General features: G+C 43.5%; 1 protein-coding gene across 1 annotated transcript; it reads left to right on the top strand.

The window, feature by feature from the left end:
• The first annotated feature begins 5,120 nt into the window (after positions 1 to 5,120).
• On the top strand, positions 5,121 to 13,733 carry LOC120029078 (protein phosphatase 1A-like). The gene is made up of 4 exons (XM_038974383.1): positions 5,121 to 5,526; positions 6,322 to 6,893; positions 13,270 to 13,387; positions 13,615 to 13,733. The coding sequence occupies exons 1-4, from the start codon at positions 5,121 to 5,123 to the stop codon at positions 13,731 to 13,733; spliced, it is 1,215 nt and encodes a 404-aa protein (XP_038830311.1).
• The last annotated feature ends 1,016 nt before the right edge of the window (positions 13,734 to 14,749 follow it).

Genomic DNA, 14,749 nt, shown 5'->3' with positions numbered 1-14,749 from the left:
TTCCTCTGAGTTTCTGGGCCTTCCTCTGAGTTTATGGGCCTTCCTCTGAGTGGTCACATAATGTGTCAGCTAAATCATCCTGCTCATGTACATCACTGACTGCACTGACTCACAGTTCAGACTTCGACAATATATAAGGGGGAATTAAATGAAATATTGAAGAGAGGTTTTCGGAAAGAGGTTCAAAGTGGTTTTCGGAAATACATTCAGCAATGTAAAATGACATCTGGCCAACTACTGCAATTATGGCATGCTCATGTAATGGGATATTAAGAATAGAATGCATTGGATTCCTAATGTTTAATGGATAAATTTACTCACACATTTGGCCAAAACAATTCTCACAATTTTCTCAGTTCCATTGCTAAATATTCAACTGATTTCCAAGAACTGCTCATAAAGGGAAGTTGCAATGGACACATTGGGATTACAATAAGAGGCTACTGTAGCTTTCGCCACTCGCCTTACTTACCTGTGTATCCTGTTAAAAGCTGGGGGATCACTCATCTAGTGGAGCAGGATTACAAAAGCACTGCTGGTGCGATACTGACACACACAGACACACTGATCTTGACAACCAAAACAAACTCCAAATGCATCCAACAATTTCGTACAGTCACAAGCTTGACGTGGTCATTGTGTGCTGTGAATATAGGACCAAATACTAAAGCTTTGACTACTTTAATACATAAGTGAATTTGTCCAAATACTTTATAAAATATAAAAACGTATTCAAATAACGGGACTAGATACATTGTAAGATGACGCTGGGAGTCAGGAGGCGAGTTTAATAATAAAGAACATAGCGCTATACTAAACAAGAGAAACATCTGGACATGAACACAGAACTAATACTGCATGAGGAGTGAGGCTAGGGAGTGCTAGATAAAGGGGGAGTAATCAGGATAGTGATGAAGTCCAGGTATGCCTCATGATGGTATGCAAGTGTACGTAATGAGGGTTACCAGGTGTGCGTAATGTTGGGTTTCCAGGACCAATGGCGATCCGCCTGCTTCTTCTGGCGGCGGATGGCACACTGGATCCTCACGTGGGCATAGTTCCAAACCTCTTCTGCACACCTGAACCAATCATCCACCACATGAGCTTCGGTCTGGCTCGGGGTCCACAGAGCCAGGGCTGATTGATAACTTAGAACACATTGGAAGGGAGTCAGCCCGGTGGAAGAGTGACAAAATAAATTCTGGGTGAACTCCGCCCATGGAAGGAATCTGGCCACTCCCCCTGCCGGTCCTGACAGTGACTCCTTAGGAACCTCCCCAGCTCCTAGTTCATCCTCTCCACCTGCCCGTTAGACTGAGGCCGGTATCCGGAAGTGAAGCTGACCGTGACCCCCAGCTTCTCCATGAAAGCTTTTCATACCTGTGACATGAATTGGGGGCACTCAGCAGGGTAGGTAGCAGGCGCGGGTTCCCTCTCCAGAGCCTGGCAGATATCCACATCTACATCCCAAAATACGGGACCAACGATATGGGAAGACGGAGTGGTGGGTTGGAGGGCATTCACAGGACTGGGACAACTCGTGGTAAAAGGTCCTCCGCTGTTTGAAGGTGAATCCTCTCGTGTAGTGTTGAGGCGGTGGAGGACACGGAGGACCTCATCCATAGTCGCACCCAGTTGCGCCAGCTGATCGTGGTGTTGGCTGAGTAGGTGTCTCGGTTCGTCGATCGTCTGGAAGATGTCTTTCTCGTCTGCTGCTTCCACATTGAGGCAGTATTCTGTAAAGATGACACTGGGAGTCAAGAAGGGGGTGGTGAGTTTAATAATAAAAACAGTGCGATACAAAACAAGAGCAACATCTGGACATGAACACAGAACTAATAATGCCTGAAGAGGGGGAGTAATCAGGATAGTGATGAAGTCCAGGTGTGCCTCATGATTTTTTTTATTTTTTTATTTCACCTTTATTTAACCAGGTAGGCTAGTTGAGAACAAGTTCTCATATACAATTGCGACCTGGCCTAGATAAAGCAAAGCAGTTCGACACATACAACAACACAGAGTTACACATGGAGTAAACAATAAACAAGTCAATAACATGGTAGAAAAAAAGAGAATCTATATACAATGTGTGCAAAAGGCATGAGGAGGTAGGCAATAAATCGAATAATTACAATTTAGCAGATTAACACTGGAGTGATAAATCATCACATGATCATGTGCAAGTAGAGATACTGGTGTGCAAAAGAGCAGAAAAGTAAATAAATAAAAGCAGTATGGGGGGTGAGGTAGGTAAATTGGGTGGGCTATATACCGATGGACTATGTACAGCTGCAGCGATCGGTTAGCTGCTCGGATAGCAGATGTTTAAAGTTGTTGAGGGAGATAAAAGTCTCCAACTTCAGAGATTTTTGCAATTCGTTCCAGTCGCAGGCAGCAGAGAACTGGAAGGAAAGGCGTCCAAATTAGGTTTTGGCTTTAGGGATGATCAGTGAGATACACCTGCTGGAGCGCGTGCTACGGGTGGGTGTAGCCATCGTGACCAGTGAACTGAGATAAGGCGGCACTTTACCTAGCATAGCCTTGTAGATGACCTGGAGCCAGTGGGTCTGACGACGAACATGTAGCGAGGGCCAGCCGACTAGGGCATACAGGTCGCAGTGGTGGGTCGTATAAGGTGCTTTAGTAACAAAACGGATGGCACTGTGATAAACTGCATCCAGTTTGCTGAGTAGAGTATTGTAAGCTATTTTGTAGATGACATCGCCGAAGTCGAGGATCGGTAGGATAGTCAGTTTTACTAGGGTAAGTTTGGCGGCGTGAGTGAAGGAGGCTTTGTTGCGAAATAGAAAGCCGACTCTAGATTTGATTTTGGATTGGAGATGTTTGATATGAGTCTGGAAGGAGAGTTTACAGTCTAGCCAGACACCTAGGTACTTATAGATGTCCACATATTCTAGGTCGGAACCGTCCAGGGTGGTGATGCTAGTCGGGCGTGCGGGTGCAGGCAGCGAATGGTTGAAAAGCATGCATTTGGTTTTACTAGCGTTTAAGAGCAGTTGGAGGCCACGGAAGGAGTGTTGTATGGCATTGAAGCTCGTTTGGAGGTTAGATAGCACAGTGTCCAAGGAAGGGCCAGAAGTATACAGAATGGTGTCGTCTGCGTAGAGGTGGATCAGGGAATCGCCCGCAGCAAGAGCAACATCATTGATATATACAGAGAAAAGAGTCGGCCCGAGAATTGAACCCTGTGGTACCCCCATAGAGACTGCCAGAGGACCGGACAACATGCCCTCCGATTTGACACACTGAACTCTGTCTGCAAAGTAGTTGGTGAACCAGGCAAGGCAGTCATTAGAAAAACCGAGGCTACTGAGTCTGCCGATAAGAATATGGTGATTGACAGAGTCGAAAGCCTTGGCCAGGTCGATGAAGACGGCTGCACAGTACTGTCTTTTATCGATGGCGGTTATGATATCGTTTAGTACCTTGAGCGTGGCTGAGGTGCACCTGTGACCGGCTTGGAAACCGGATTGCACAGCGGAGAAGGTACGGTGGGATTCGAGATGGTCAGTGATCTGTTTGTTGACTTGGCTTTCGAAGACCTTAGATAGGCAGGGCAGGATGGATATAGGTCTGTAACAGTTTGGGTCCAGGGTGTCTCCCCCTTTGAAGAGGGGGATGACCGCGGCAGCTTTCCAATCCTTGGGGATCTCAGATGATACGAAGGAGAGGTTGAACAGGCTGATGATGGTGCGCAGGTGTGTGTAATTATCAGGTATGAAGGGAAGACCCAGACAACATTGAATAAATAATGCTTTAATGTTCCAACAGAGGCAAGTAGTAGACAGGTCAAGGCAGGCAGAGGTCGGTAATCCAGAAGGTGGCAGAGTTACAGGTCGGCAGGCAGGCTCAAGGACAGGCAGAGAGTCAGGACAGGCAAGGGTCAAAACCGGGAGGGCAAGAAAAGAGAGACTAGAAAAAGCAGGAGCTGAGAAACAAAAACCTGGTTGACCCGAACAAACAAGATGAACTGGCAACAGACAGACAGAGAACACAGGTATAAATACACAGGGGATAATGGGGAAGATGGGCGACACAATCACAAGGACAAGGGAAACAGATCAGGATGTGAAAGTAATGAGGGTTGCCAGGTGCACGTAATGATTGGTTGCCAGGACCGGTGGTTAGTCAACCTGCAACATCTAGTGCCAGAGCAAGAGTAGACATACATAAAGTGCATTTATGAAAATAACCTCCAATTAAAGGTGACATTCTGTACTGTCACCTCATCTGAAACATTTGATCTCATATCCAAATGTACACTTTTTAGCTTCACTGTCCAAATAAATACAGAGGGGAGTGTATGTGTAGGTTACTAACTCATTCACTTCCTAATCTGACCACCAGCGGGTCCCATCCCCAACCTAAACCCATAACTCAACCTATAACAGGCTCTATAGATTGCTGGATCAGCTCTCTGTCCACCGTGCTGCTATGAAACGCTGACAGGCTCATCATCCATATTGTACATTCGTTCATACAGTACTAATCTAAGATCCCTCGCAGGTTGGAGATTAACTAGATGCATTAAGAGAGAGAGAGAGAGAGAGAGAGAGAGAGAGAGAGAGAGAGAGAGAGAGAGAGAGAGAGAGAGAGAGAGAGAGAGAGAGAGAGAGAGAGAGAGAGAGAGAGAGAGAGAGAAGGGAGGAGTGATCATGCTGAGGGATAATGCAACAGAAATAGATGCAGGCCAATAGCATCACAATGCAAACACTGCCCAGGGACAGGAGAGAAAGAGGGGGAGAAAGACAGAGAAGGAGATAGAGAGGGCACCATACAGCCACATACACTGCACATAAAGACATTGAGACAAATGCTAGGAATCCAGAAACCACGCCAACAAGCCAGGTTTACAAAGACAAGGATGGCCACAGCGATTTCTGCCCGTATCTAGTGAAGCCCACCTAACCTCTGAAGCCCACCTAAACACTACTCTACAGACCAGAGTCGACACATTTTCCACCTGCTCAGCGTGTCCAGCTAAACTCACTCCCCTAGACCTGCTGCGTGGGAGACAGACTGAGAGAAGGAGGAGAGAGGGGAAGAGGAAGACCAGCGGCAGGTCAGGAAAGAGACTCGGGCGGCGCCTCCGAGGAGCCATGAGGACGGCCAGGCGGGCCAGCACCGTGGAGGTGCCCTCGTTCCTCCGCCAGCTAGCCAAGGAGACAGAGAAGATGGTCACCTTCTTCTTTAAGGGAGGGCAGAGAGATGGCCAGGAGGGGAGCGAAGAGGACTTCAGTGATGAGGATGACGGGCCAAGCGTCTACCTGGACCGGCCCATCCTGGAGAAACACGCGACCGAGGGGGGGTCTCAGTGGGGGTTGAGCTATGCAACGGCCAGCATGCAGGGCTGGAGGGCGCAGATGGAGGACGCCCACGCCTGCATGCCGGAGATGGGAGGGGAGCTGTCGGAGTGGGGCTACTATGCAGTGTTTGATGGACACGCTGGCAACACGGTGGCACAGTACTGCTCCCGCAACCTGCTGCAACACATCCTCGCTACAGGTACCAAATTGGGCCGCGCACTTTGACCAACTGATTTATAATCATTGTAGGCAGTCTAGTTTATTTTCACTTGGAAGGAATATGTGGGCAAGTAGGGAAGCATTTTACAACACCTGTTTCCGGTGTGTGTTCCACAGACATAGCTACAGACAGATATTGTTTGATAGATCAATGAACTACTTCTTTGTCTTAGGCATGGGTGTCTTCCATTGGAGCAATGACAATCTGTGCAGTAGGCTTTGTGTATGGTGTTCTTGATCTAAAGTTGTAACTTGAACACCAAAGACAATATCACTCTTGGTTTTATGTATCATTCCTAAACATTAACATGGTAGCACAACATGGCTGACAGCTGTTGTTGTTGAAAACCTCTTGATCCTTGTTCTTGGCCCGAAGTATGAGATACTAAATCTGACACTTGTGCCTACAGTGTCTACTATTTAACTCAAGACAAACTTTAATCCTAACCTACAATGCTTGAGTTAATCAATTAATACCACAAGACAGACTGACAGTGACCTCAGAGGACTACAACAACGTGACCTGAGCTCTGAGATTTGGGCACTGTCAGGGCACCAACAGTGGGCATTTGTCCCTTGGAACCAAGCTAGCAAGGCTGGGGGTCAAATAGTTGTATTGTAACTATGTGTAGTTACCCTGTAGTTGGCCCCACTGTAGTTAACTTCTGTGTGTCGATTTTAGGCAGAGCGACCTGATATGAATTAGAACCAAATTATGTGTATTTGTCACCTATAGACCAGGTCGTTAACCCGTATTGATCTCTCCTGCCTCCAGGGCGCGTAAAGGCAGAGGAGGACCCTGAGGACGTGAAGGAGGGAATCGTCGAGGGCTTCCTGGCCATTGACAGCCACATGCACACGCTGACGCGCGAGGAATGCTGGGAGCGCAGCGGCTCCACGGCGGCCGCCGTCATGCTCTCGCCGCAGTACGTCTACTTCGTCAACTGTGGCGACTCGCGGACGCTCCTCTGCCGTGACGGCCACGTCATCTTCTACACGGAGGACCACAAGCCCGTCAACCCCAGGGAGAAGGAGCGAATACAGAACGCAGGCGGCTCGGTGACCCAGCATAGGGTGAACGGCTCCCTGGCCATGTCCAGGTCCCTGGGAGACTTTGACTTTAAGGAGGTGGGGTGGAGGTCCCAGACTGAGCAGCTGGTTTCCCCAGAGCCAGAGGTGTATGAGCTGGAGAGGTCCCCGCAAGACGAGTTCCTCATAGTGGCTTGTGACGGCGTGTGGGATGCCATCGGCAACGAGGATCTGTGTGCGTTCGTCCGCAGCCGCCTGCAGGTGTGCAATGACCTGAGGGAGATCTGCAACCAGGTCATTGACCTCTGCCTCTATAAGGTCAGTGTGTAAATGATCAGATCACACTACGTGCAGAATCACAATGATCCTAAACCTCTGCCTCCTCTATATGGATACATATGCAGGACCAGAGTATAAACTTGAAAAGGGGTACAATCACACTCACTAATTGCCAAAGTGAGTAAATTGCAATGATAACTGGACATTGTATGGAAAGTCAGAAGGTGCCGGGGCTGAGAGGGTTTAGAGGACTTTGGCAGTATCTTCGGGCAATGATATCATCCCAAGGTCTTGGCTGTCCTCTCCCCTCCTGTTGTCTTGGAGACTAATACTCTATGTTCAGATCAGTCAGAGGATTTAACAGCAGGACACAGCCAGGTCGGTACAGCCAGGTGACTTACACTGCACTGCAAGGAGTCTGCTCCATAGCCAATGGCCATTTTCTGAATACAGGATAAATGTTTTTTTTGTTTTTTTTATCAGGGTGTCATACTGAGACCAAGGTCTATTTTACAGATGAGCCATGAATTACATACATTACAGAAAATACACGCATCAAAATATAAATGCAAAAATGCATGAAGAAAGAGAAACACGGTCATAAAACACAAACACATTCATCAGTAATAAGATCCTACATCAGCTTTATGAATTTCCCTAGAGGCACCCAAAAATCGAATTTAAGGAAATTTAGAAGATTCTTCCACAAACAAGGTGCAAGAAAACTAAAAGCTGATTTACCTAACTCAGTATAGACCAAAGGAATTTCCTGAGTTAGCCATCCCTGAGACCAGATGTGGTAACTCGTATGTCTAAAGTTTAGTAAAGATGTTAGTGGGAATTTTTGTAAAAAGGCTTTATAAATGAAAACATTTATACACAACGTATCAACCTACGTGACATCAAAGAGGTCCAACCAACATTCTGGTAGAAAATGCAGTGATGAGTACTAAAATTGTCACTCGTAATAAAGCACAGTGGTTAACTGCATTTAACGGCTCTAATGAAGTGGCAGCTGCGTTCATAGATGATAGGAATGTCGACTGAATAATCTACTTTCTACTATTTAGCGAGAGAGAAGAGGCCCATTTTTATTCTCAGCTTCTTAACATCTTTGGGCTAGGGGGCAGTATTTTGATGTAAACTGCCTGTCACTCAGGCCCAGAAGCTAGGATATGCATATAATTGGTAGATTTGGATAGAAAACACTCTAGAGTTTCTAAAACTGTTAAAATAATGTCTGTGAGTATAACAGAACTGATATGGCAGGCGAAACCACGAGGACAAAGCATCCCCCCAAAAAAAGATTCGGCCTACAATTGATTTCAATGGCTGTCACTTTTATTACAAGGCGAAATCCTCCCAAATTGCAGTTCCTAGGGCTTCCACTAGATGTCAACAGTCTTTAGAAAGAGTTTCATGCTGTTTTTTTTTTAAATTTGCCAGAAATTGTAGTTTTTCTAGGTGGCTCCCATTTTGGCTGTAGTGTTTTCCATGCGCATGGACGAGAGCGCGTTCTTTTTGTTTATCTCCGGTAAAGACAATAACGATTCTCCGTCTTACATTTGATCGTTTATTTACGTATTAGGGCACCTAAGGTTTGATTATAAACGTTGTTTGACTTGTTTGGAAAAGTTTATTAGTAACGTTTGGGATTCATTTTGTATGCATTTTGATGGAGGTGGATTATTGACTGAAGCGCACCAGCTAAACTGAGTTTTTATGGATATAAAGAAGGACTTTATCAAACAAAAGGACCATTTGTAATGTAGCTGGGACCTTTTGGAGTGCCAACAGAAGAAGATCTTCAAAGGTAAGGCATATATTATATCGCTATTTCTGACTTTCGTGTCGCAACTGCCTGGTTAAAATATGGGCTTCATGTTTTTGTATGCGGGGCGCTGTCCTCAGATAATCACATGGTGAGCTTTCGCCGTAAAGCCTTTTTGATATCTGACACCGCGGCTGGATTAACAAGAAGTTAAGCTTTATTTTGATGTACTACCCTTGTATTTATATGAATGTTAAATATTTTTATTTCTGCAGTTTGAATTTGGCGCTCTGCAATTTCACCGGATGTTGTCAAATCCCGCTAAAGGGATTTGATCCCTACTAACTCATCAATATTATTTTTAAATGACAGCCTTTCATCTATCCAGATGCCCAGATATTTATAAGCAGGGTCATGACCAAGATGGACACAATTAAAAGTACATATTCTAAAATCATCAGACTTATTTTAAGAGCTCTATACTCTTAGAAAAAAAAGATTGCAAAAGGGTTCTTCGGCTGTCCCCATAGGATAACCCTTTTTGGTTCCAGGTAGAACCTTTTTTGGTTCCTGGAAGAACTAAGGCTGCTGCGGTGACTGTATTACCACCACACCAGAGGTCACGAGTCATGAAGGCAGTCAAATTCAACATGACCGTTTAGTCATGGTAATTAGGCTTCTCCAAGCTCTGATGCTGCTGATGGTCATTAGTAGCCTACCAAACTTGCTAACTGCCTGGTATTCAGCACTCTATTGTCCCTCTAATCACTCTGACATCAATGCAAATTGAAAATCGAAAATCTAATCAAACACTTCATGAGAGCCCGTGAGCTCATGTTGAGCAACATTTCTATAGGCTATGCAATTGCACGAGAAAACAGAGTGATGGCCTCTACTAAAAAGAGGACGATTCCATCAGATTTCTATAGGCTAGGCCTACTATATTTACTTCTCAACTTCCCTTGAGTCACAAAAAACTTCCCTTGAGTCACAACTTCCCTTGAGTCACACCCTTGAGTCACAAAAAAAGGCATTGTTTCTTGCCTTTCGCTGGGTGAAAATATATATGCTTTCCCCTTGGTTCATTTTCATGCCAGCCAAGTAGGCTATACTCCTGTTGTAAAGATAAGCAATGTGCTCAATATGCCTTTTTTTGTGACTTTTTCAAATCATAGTCACACACCTCATGTAACCTAGCCCAAATGCCTATATGCCTTGATAAGGTTTCTATCACAACTAGTGGCCAAATAACTTCTTAAAATTAAGCACATTAATACGCTTTACAAGGGGTAAAGAGCCTAACTGGCAGACATAAGCAGAGTGTGAGTTTCCTGTTTGGGGAAGATAATTTTCACCATAAAAATGCACCTTTATAATAAAAGTATTACATGCATAATCGCATTTGTGGTCACTTTTGATAATGGTGTTTTCCCACTAATGGAACATTTGTGCTTACAGCCTACTGCCATGTGTGACATTTACCTAGAGTGTGCAAAGCTATCATCAAGGCAAAGGGTGGCTATTTGAAGAATCTCAAATATAAAATATATTTTGATTTGTTTAACACTTTTTTGGTTACGACATGATTCCGTATGTTTTATTTCATCGTCTTGATGTCTTCACTATTATTCTACAATGTAAAAAATAATACAAATAAAGAAAAACCCTTGAATGAGTAGGTGTTATAAAACTTTTGACCGGTAGTGAAGGAGTACCTATTTATTAGGTTAACCGCAGAATAGCTGCATATGCGCACTCCCTCAAATTGTTTGGAGAAAATATACTTTCTATTTAATTCAGCTTTGTTCAATTGTATTCTTCATACTATAAAATAATATAAAATAATGCCACGGAATTCTAAGAAAATCTTGTCTGCTAAATGAACTAGTGTAGCCCACAGCCGTTTGGCATAGCCAGATCAGGACCTAACATAAGGACAATTCAGAGTATGCTATTCTGTTATTCTTAAATAGACTACATTTTCTTCATAGCATGTTTCTTTAGACCTGTCTAAAATAAATAATGGATTTATTGTGAAGGCGTAGGCTATGTTAAATGGATTTATTAGACTTTTTAAAATGTAGATGTTCCAAAGGTCTGCATTAGTGGCTCGTGGAAGCCAGGAGATGCTAAATGTGTTTATGTTCATTAACGGTCAATTACCGTGACACCGACAGTTATTTGCTTGGCAATCACCGCTTGACAACATTTTGTGACCGCCACAGCCCTAGGTAGAACTCTTTTGGGTTTCATGTAGAACCCTCTGTGTAAAAGGTTCTACATGGAACTTAAAAGTGTTCTACCTGGAACCAAAAAGGGGTTTTCAAAGGGTTCTCCTATGGGGACAGCTGAAGAACCCTTTACACAGATAGCACCTTTTTTTCTAAGAGTGTAGAGAACAATATATACTTCGTTTTACCTGCATTGAATACACATTTTGAGGTCAATAAAGTTTTTCTGTAATACAATGAAGGCAGACTGTAGTTCAGATAGAGCCTGGTCAACCGTGGGGGCAATAGCATACACAACAGTATCATCGGCATACAGTGTGGGTTAAACTTTTGTTACAGACAAGTCGATATTGTTAACATACACAGTAAAAAATACAGGACCCAGAACCTACCCCTGTGGGACACCTTTCGTAATATCCAGAATTGATTTAACACCATCAGTAGATACACATTGAGTTCTATCGGTCAAGTAATTTTTAAACCAGTTACGTGCAGCCTGGTCTAGGCCAATTGAGGAAAACCTCAGAGTTAGCAGTGAGTGATCAACAGTATCGAAAGCCTTTGACAGGTCAATGAAGAGGGCAGCACAATGTTGCCTTTTATCCATGCAGTTAACCACATCATTTATAACTTGAGATGCAGCGGAGATAATGCTATGACATGGTCTAAAACTAATGTACATAATAGAATATATTTCAAAGATAAGAAAGAACAGAATGAATCAAGGATTCTAATGTGTTAGCTAGGCAAGAAAGTTTAGAAATAGGGTCAGAATTATTTAGCCCACAAGGGTCACCACCTTTGTGAAGGGGGAGTACATGATGGCAGTCAGCACTGGACAGGGTGTGTGATGAAGGGCCTACATAATTACATACCTAATGTACCAAGCATCATGTAAGCAGCTATCTTATTCAGGTCCGCTTATGCTGGTTAGGAATTACAATGGTACGTCTTAACACTGGCACGACCTGCACCTGTCCTCTAAATAGCAGGATTATGAAAGGGAGCTATAAAGAGAGGGAGAGAAGGACAGAGGTGAGGGCAACACAGTGAAGGATTATGGGTGAGTGTGTGTTAGCTAGGCCTATTAACCTGGCCAAGAAGAGCGTCACTTTACCAATGGCAACAGAACAGGCTTACCTCATTTGAATCTGTACTTAAGCTAGATGGGTTGTGTTGTAGCACACAGTGAACCTAACTTCTCAGCTATGTGACATGAGATCACAATAACCAATTAGTCCCCATAGAGATCCTATTAAATTACTAGAAGGCCTATGTCATGATCCCTCAAAGTTTCAGAATGGGGTGGAAATGGCAGCCATCTTGGTCAGGGAGAAATCCAGAACCAAATTGGAATGAATGGCAGTAGAGGCAAAGGTGATGCATTTCCTGCTTTTACTTATGCAGGAATATAAAAGTAAGGCATGTGATGTATCAGAAATTGTGTCGTAGAATTATAGTGAAGCTAAAATATTGTCATATAACAATGAATACAGTTTATACAGTTTTATAAATACAGGTTTATTAATAGCCTCTAAAATGTATGTAAAAAGACAAATGTCCCAGATTTAGGAGGTGCTATTATATGATACAAGATCAGTACTTCTTGCATTTACTCATCAACTGATTTGAACCAGTGTATGGCTGTGGATTGACTGCATTGTTTGAATGGAATTTTGGCATATTAATTAATGGAATCACTCCTGTAAAACTGGCTTGCTAGCTAGCTAACACAAATACAGTGCAGAGAAATGATTCACATTCATTGTTTTACACAATATCTTATCACAGCACTGGCAAACCATGGCTGAATTTTCGAACCATCATTACATTTTAGCCATTTAGTATGCACAGTGACTTACAGGAGAAGCTTCATATGAAGATTCATGTCCATTCTGGTATACTAATTCCTAATTCTACATCCCATTGTTCCATTGTGACCTGTTTCCAAAATTCACATTTCTGCTTTCTGTCAGTACACAATTATGACAGCACAATATCCTTCCGCCTGTAGTGTCATGTGAAAATCTTCCCAGGTGAGTCACTCCCTGTTCTTCCCAGAAGACACTCTGAGACTTCATAGTCCTGCTCTCCATTGTGATCGCATAATGACACTTAATTTCTTCGCTGTTTACGTTATCATTAAGCAAGCAAAGAATATTCCTCATCATCGTATTATTCCTCAAGTAAACTTCAATATCAATAACGGCAGCTTTATGTTAGCATTCTCAAAGTTAGCTTCTCAATGTTTGGGGTAACAAAGGACATTATTGAAATGAATCATACGCCAACAAACAATGTTTCCTATTCATATAAAATATTGACTGATGCTGCTGTTACAAGAGCTCATAGAATTGTGCCTCTATCAAGCAAAGGCATCATTCCTGCACTCCCTCTTTGTCGCCCCCTACAGGGTAGTTTGGACAACATGAGCATCATCATCGTGACCTTCCCTGGCGCACCCCAGGTTTCACAAGAGGCCCTGCAACAAGAGGCCGAGCTAGAGACACTCCTCGAGGCCAAAGTGGAAGGTAGGTCTTTCGATGGGATTTTGATTTGCGATTAAGCTTACTATGCAGCTGTAAACCATATTGGCTTGATCTCACTCACAATAGGCTTTCATATTAATATGACATCACATCAAAATTAAACTTGATAACAATAACAACAACTCTGAGACAATGGCAGCTTAATTCTCTCCTCTGAGGACAGTGACCGATCATTACATAACTCACTCCCTTTCTCTCTATCTGTGTAGAGATTGTAAATTTGCTAAGGTCGCAGGACAAGGACCCTGACCTGCTGTATGTGATGAAGTTTCTGGTCTCTGAGGACATACCTGGCCTGCCACCAGGGGGAGGAGTCACCAGCAAGTAAGTCACTCACTCACAACTCATCATTCAGAGTTCAAAAAGCGACACAGAGGCCTACATGTGTGTGAATGAATAGAAGTAATTTGTCAAATTAAATGTACATAATTTCTCATAACTCGTTCTCTTTTTCCTTTGCAGAAGAGACTGTGTCATCTCTGCGTATCAGAAGTTTGTAACGCCCTCCAGATCTCTGGAACCAATGGTAGGAGACGACCAAACATAGGTCACACACTCTTGCACCATGTCTCGCTAAACACATCAGTGCAAACTGGACTACAAAGTAACTAAGTTACTGTTTTTCACTGACACATCATTGACTTGTCGCATTCCAGGACATCGGAGGATTTGAAGAGTCCAACTAGTCATTTCCATGTAAATGTATTCTTTAGCCTCACGTATCCATGGTGACCAATTCCAACTGGGGACTCTTTTCATCTGAGGAATCAGCCAATGGCTAAATAAAGAAATATGGTGGGAGGTGGTTTGACCTGGGCCTGCCCTTAGCCAATCATCTCTTCTCTGTTCCTCATGTACACTGTCTATCAACAAGTCTACTGTATCTTTAGAAAATATCAAATAGTTGGCATTTTCCAGTAAGGGAAGAATTACATACGATTCGACAGCACAATAGATTACTATGATAATTGGGGCAATAAATGAATGAAATAAAATTACATTCTGTGAACAATTTTGTCCTGTTGTTTTTGATGGAGCGGAGTGAGTTCTTACTCCTAAAATGTTTGATTACCACCCAATTACAGCCTTCAGACTGATAGATACAGCACTACAGGGTTAGACTAAGGACCAAGGGAGAAGAAGACAACACAGGTCCATAACCAACCATTGATGTCGTTCCACAACTGTCTTTTGGCCAGTTGTATGTATCTTAACCAGGGGTGTCAAACTCATTCCATGGAGAGCCTAGTGTATGCTGTTTTTTGTTTTTTTCCCTTTCAATTAAGACCTAGACAACCAGGTGATGCGATTTCCTTACTAATCAGTGGCCTTAATTCATCGATC

Source organism: Salvelinus namaycush, chromosome 34 (genome assembly GCF_016432855.1).
Source record: "Salvelinus namaycush isolate Seneca chromosome 34, SaNama_1.0, whole genome shotgun sequence".
NCBI lineage: Eukaryota > Metazoa > Chordata > Actinopteri > Salmoniformes > Salmonidae > Salvelinus > Salvelinus namaycush.
The sequence above is the reverse complement of the archived record's forward strand: the minus strand, read 5'-3'. Positions and strand labels throughout refer to the sequence as shown.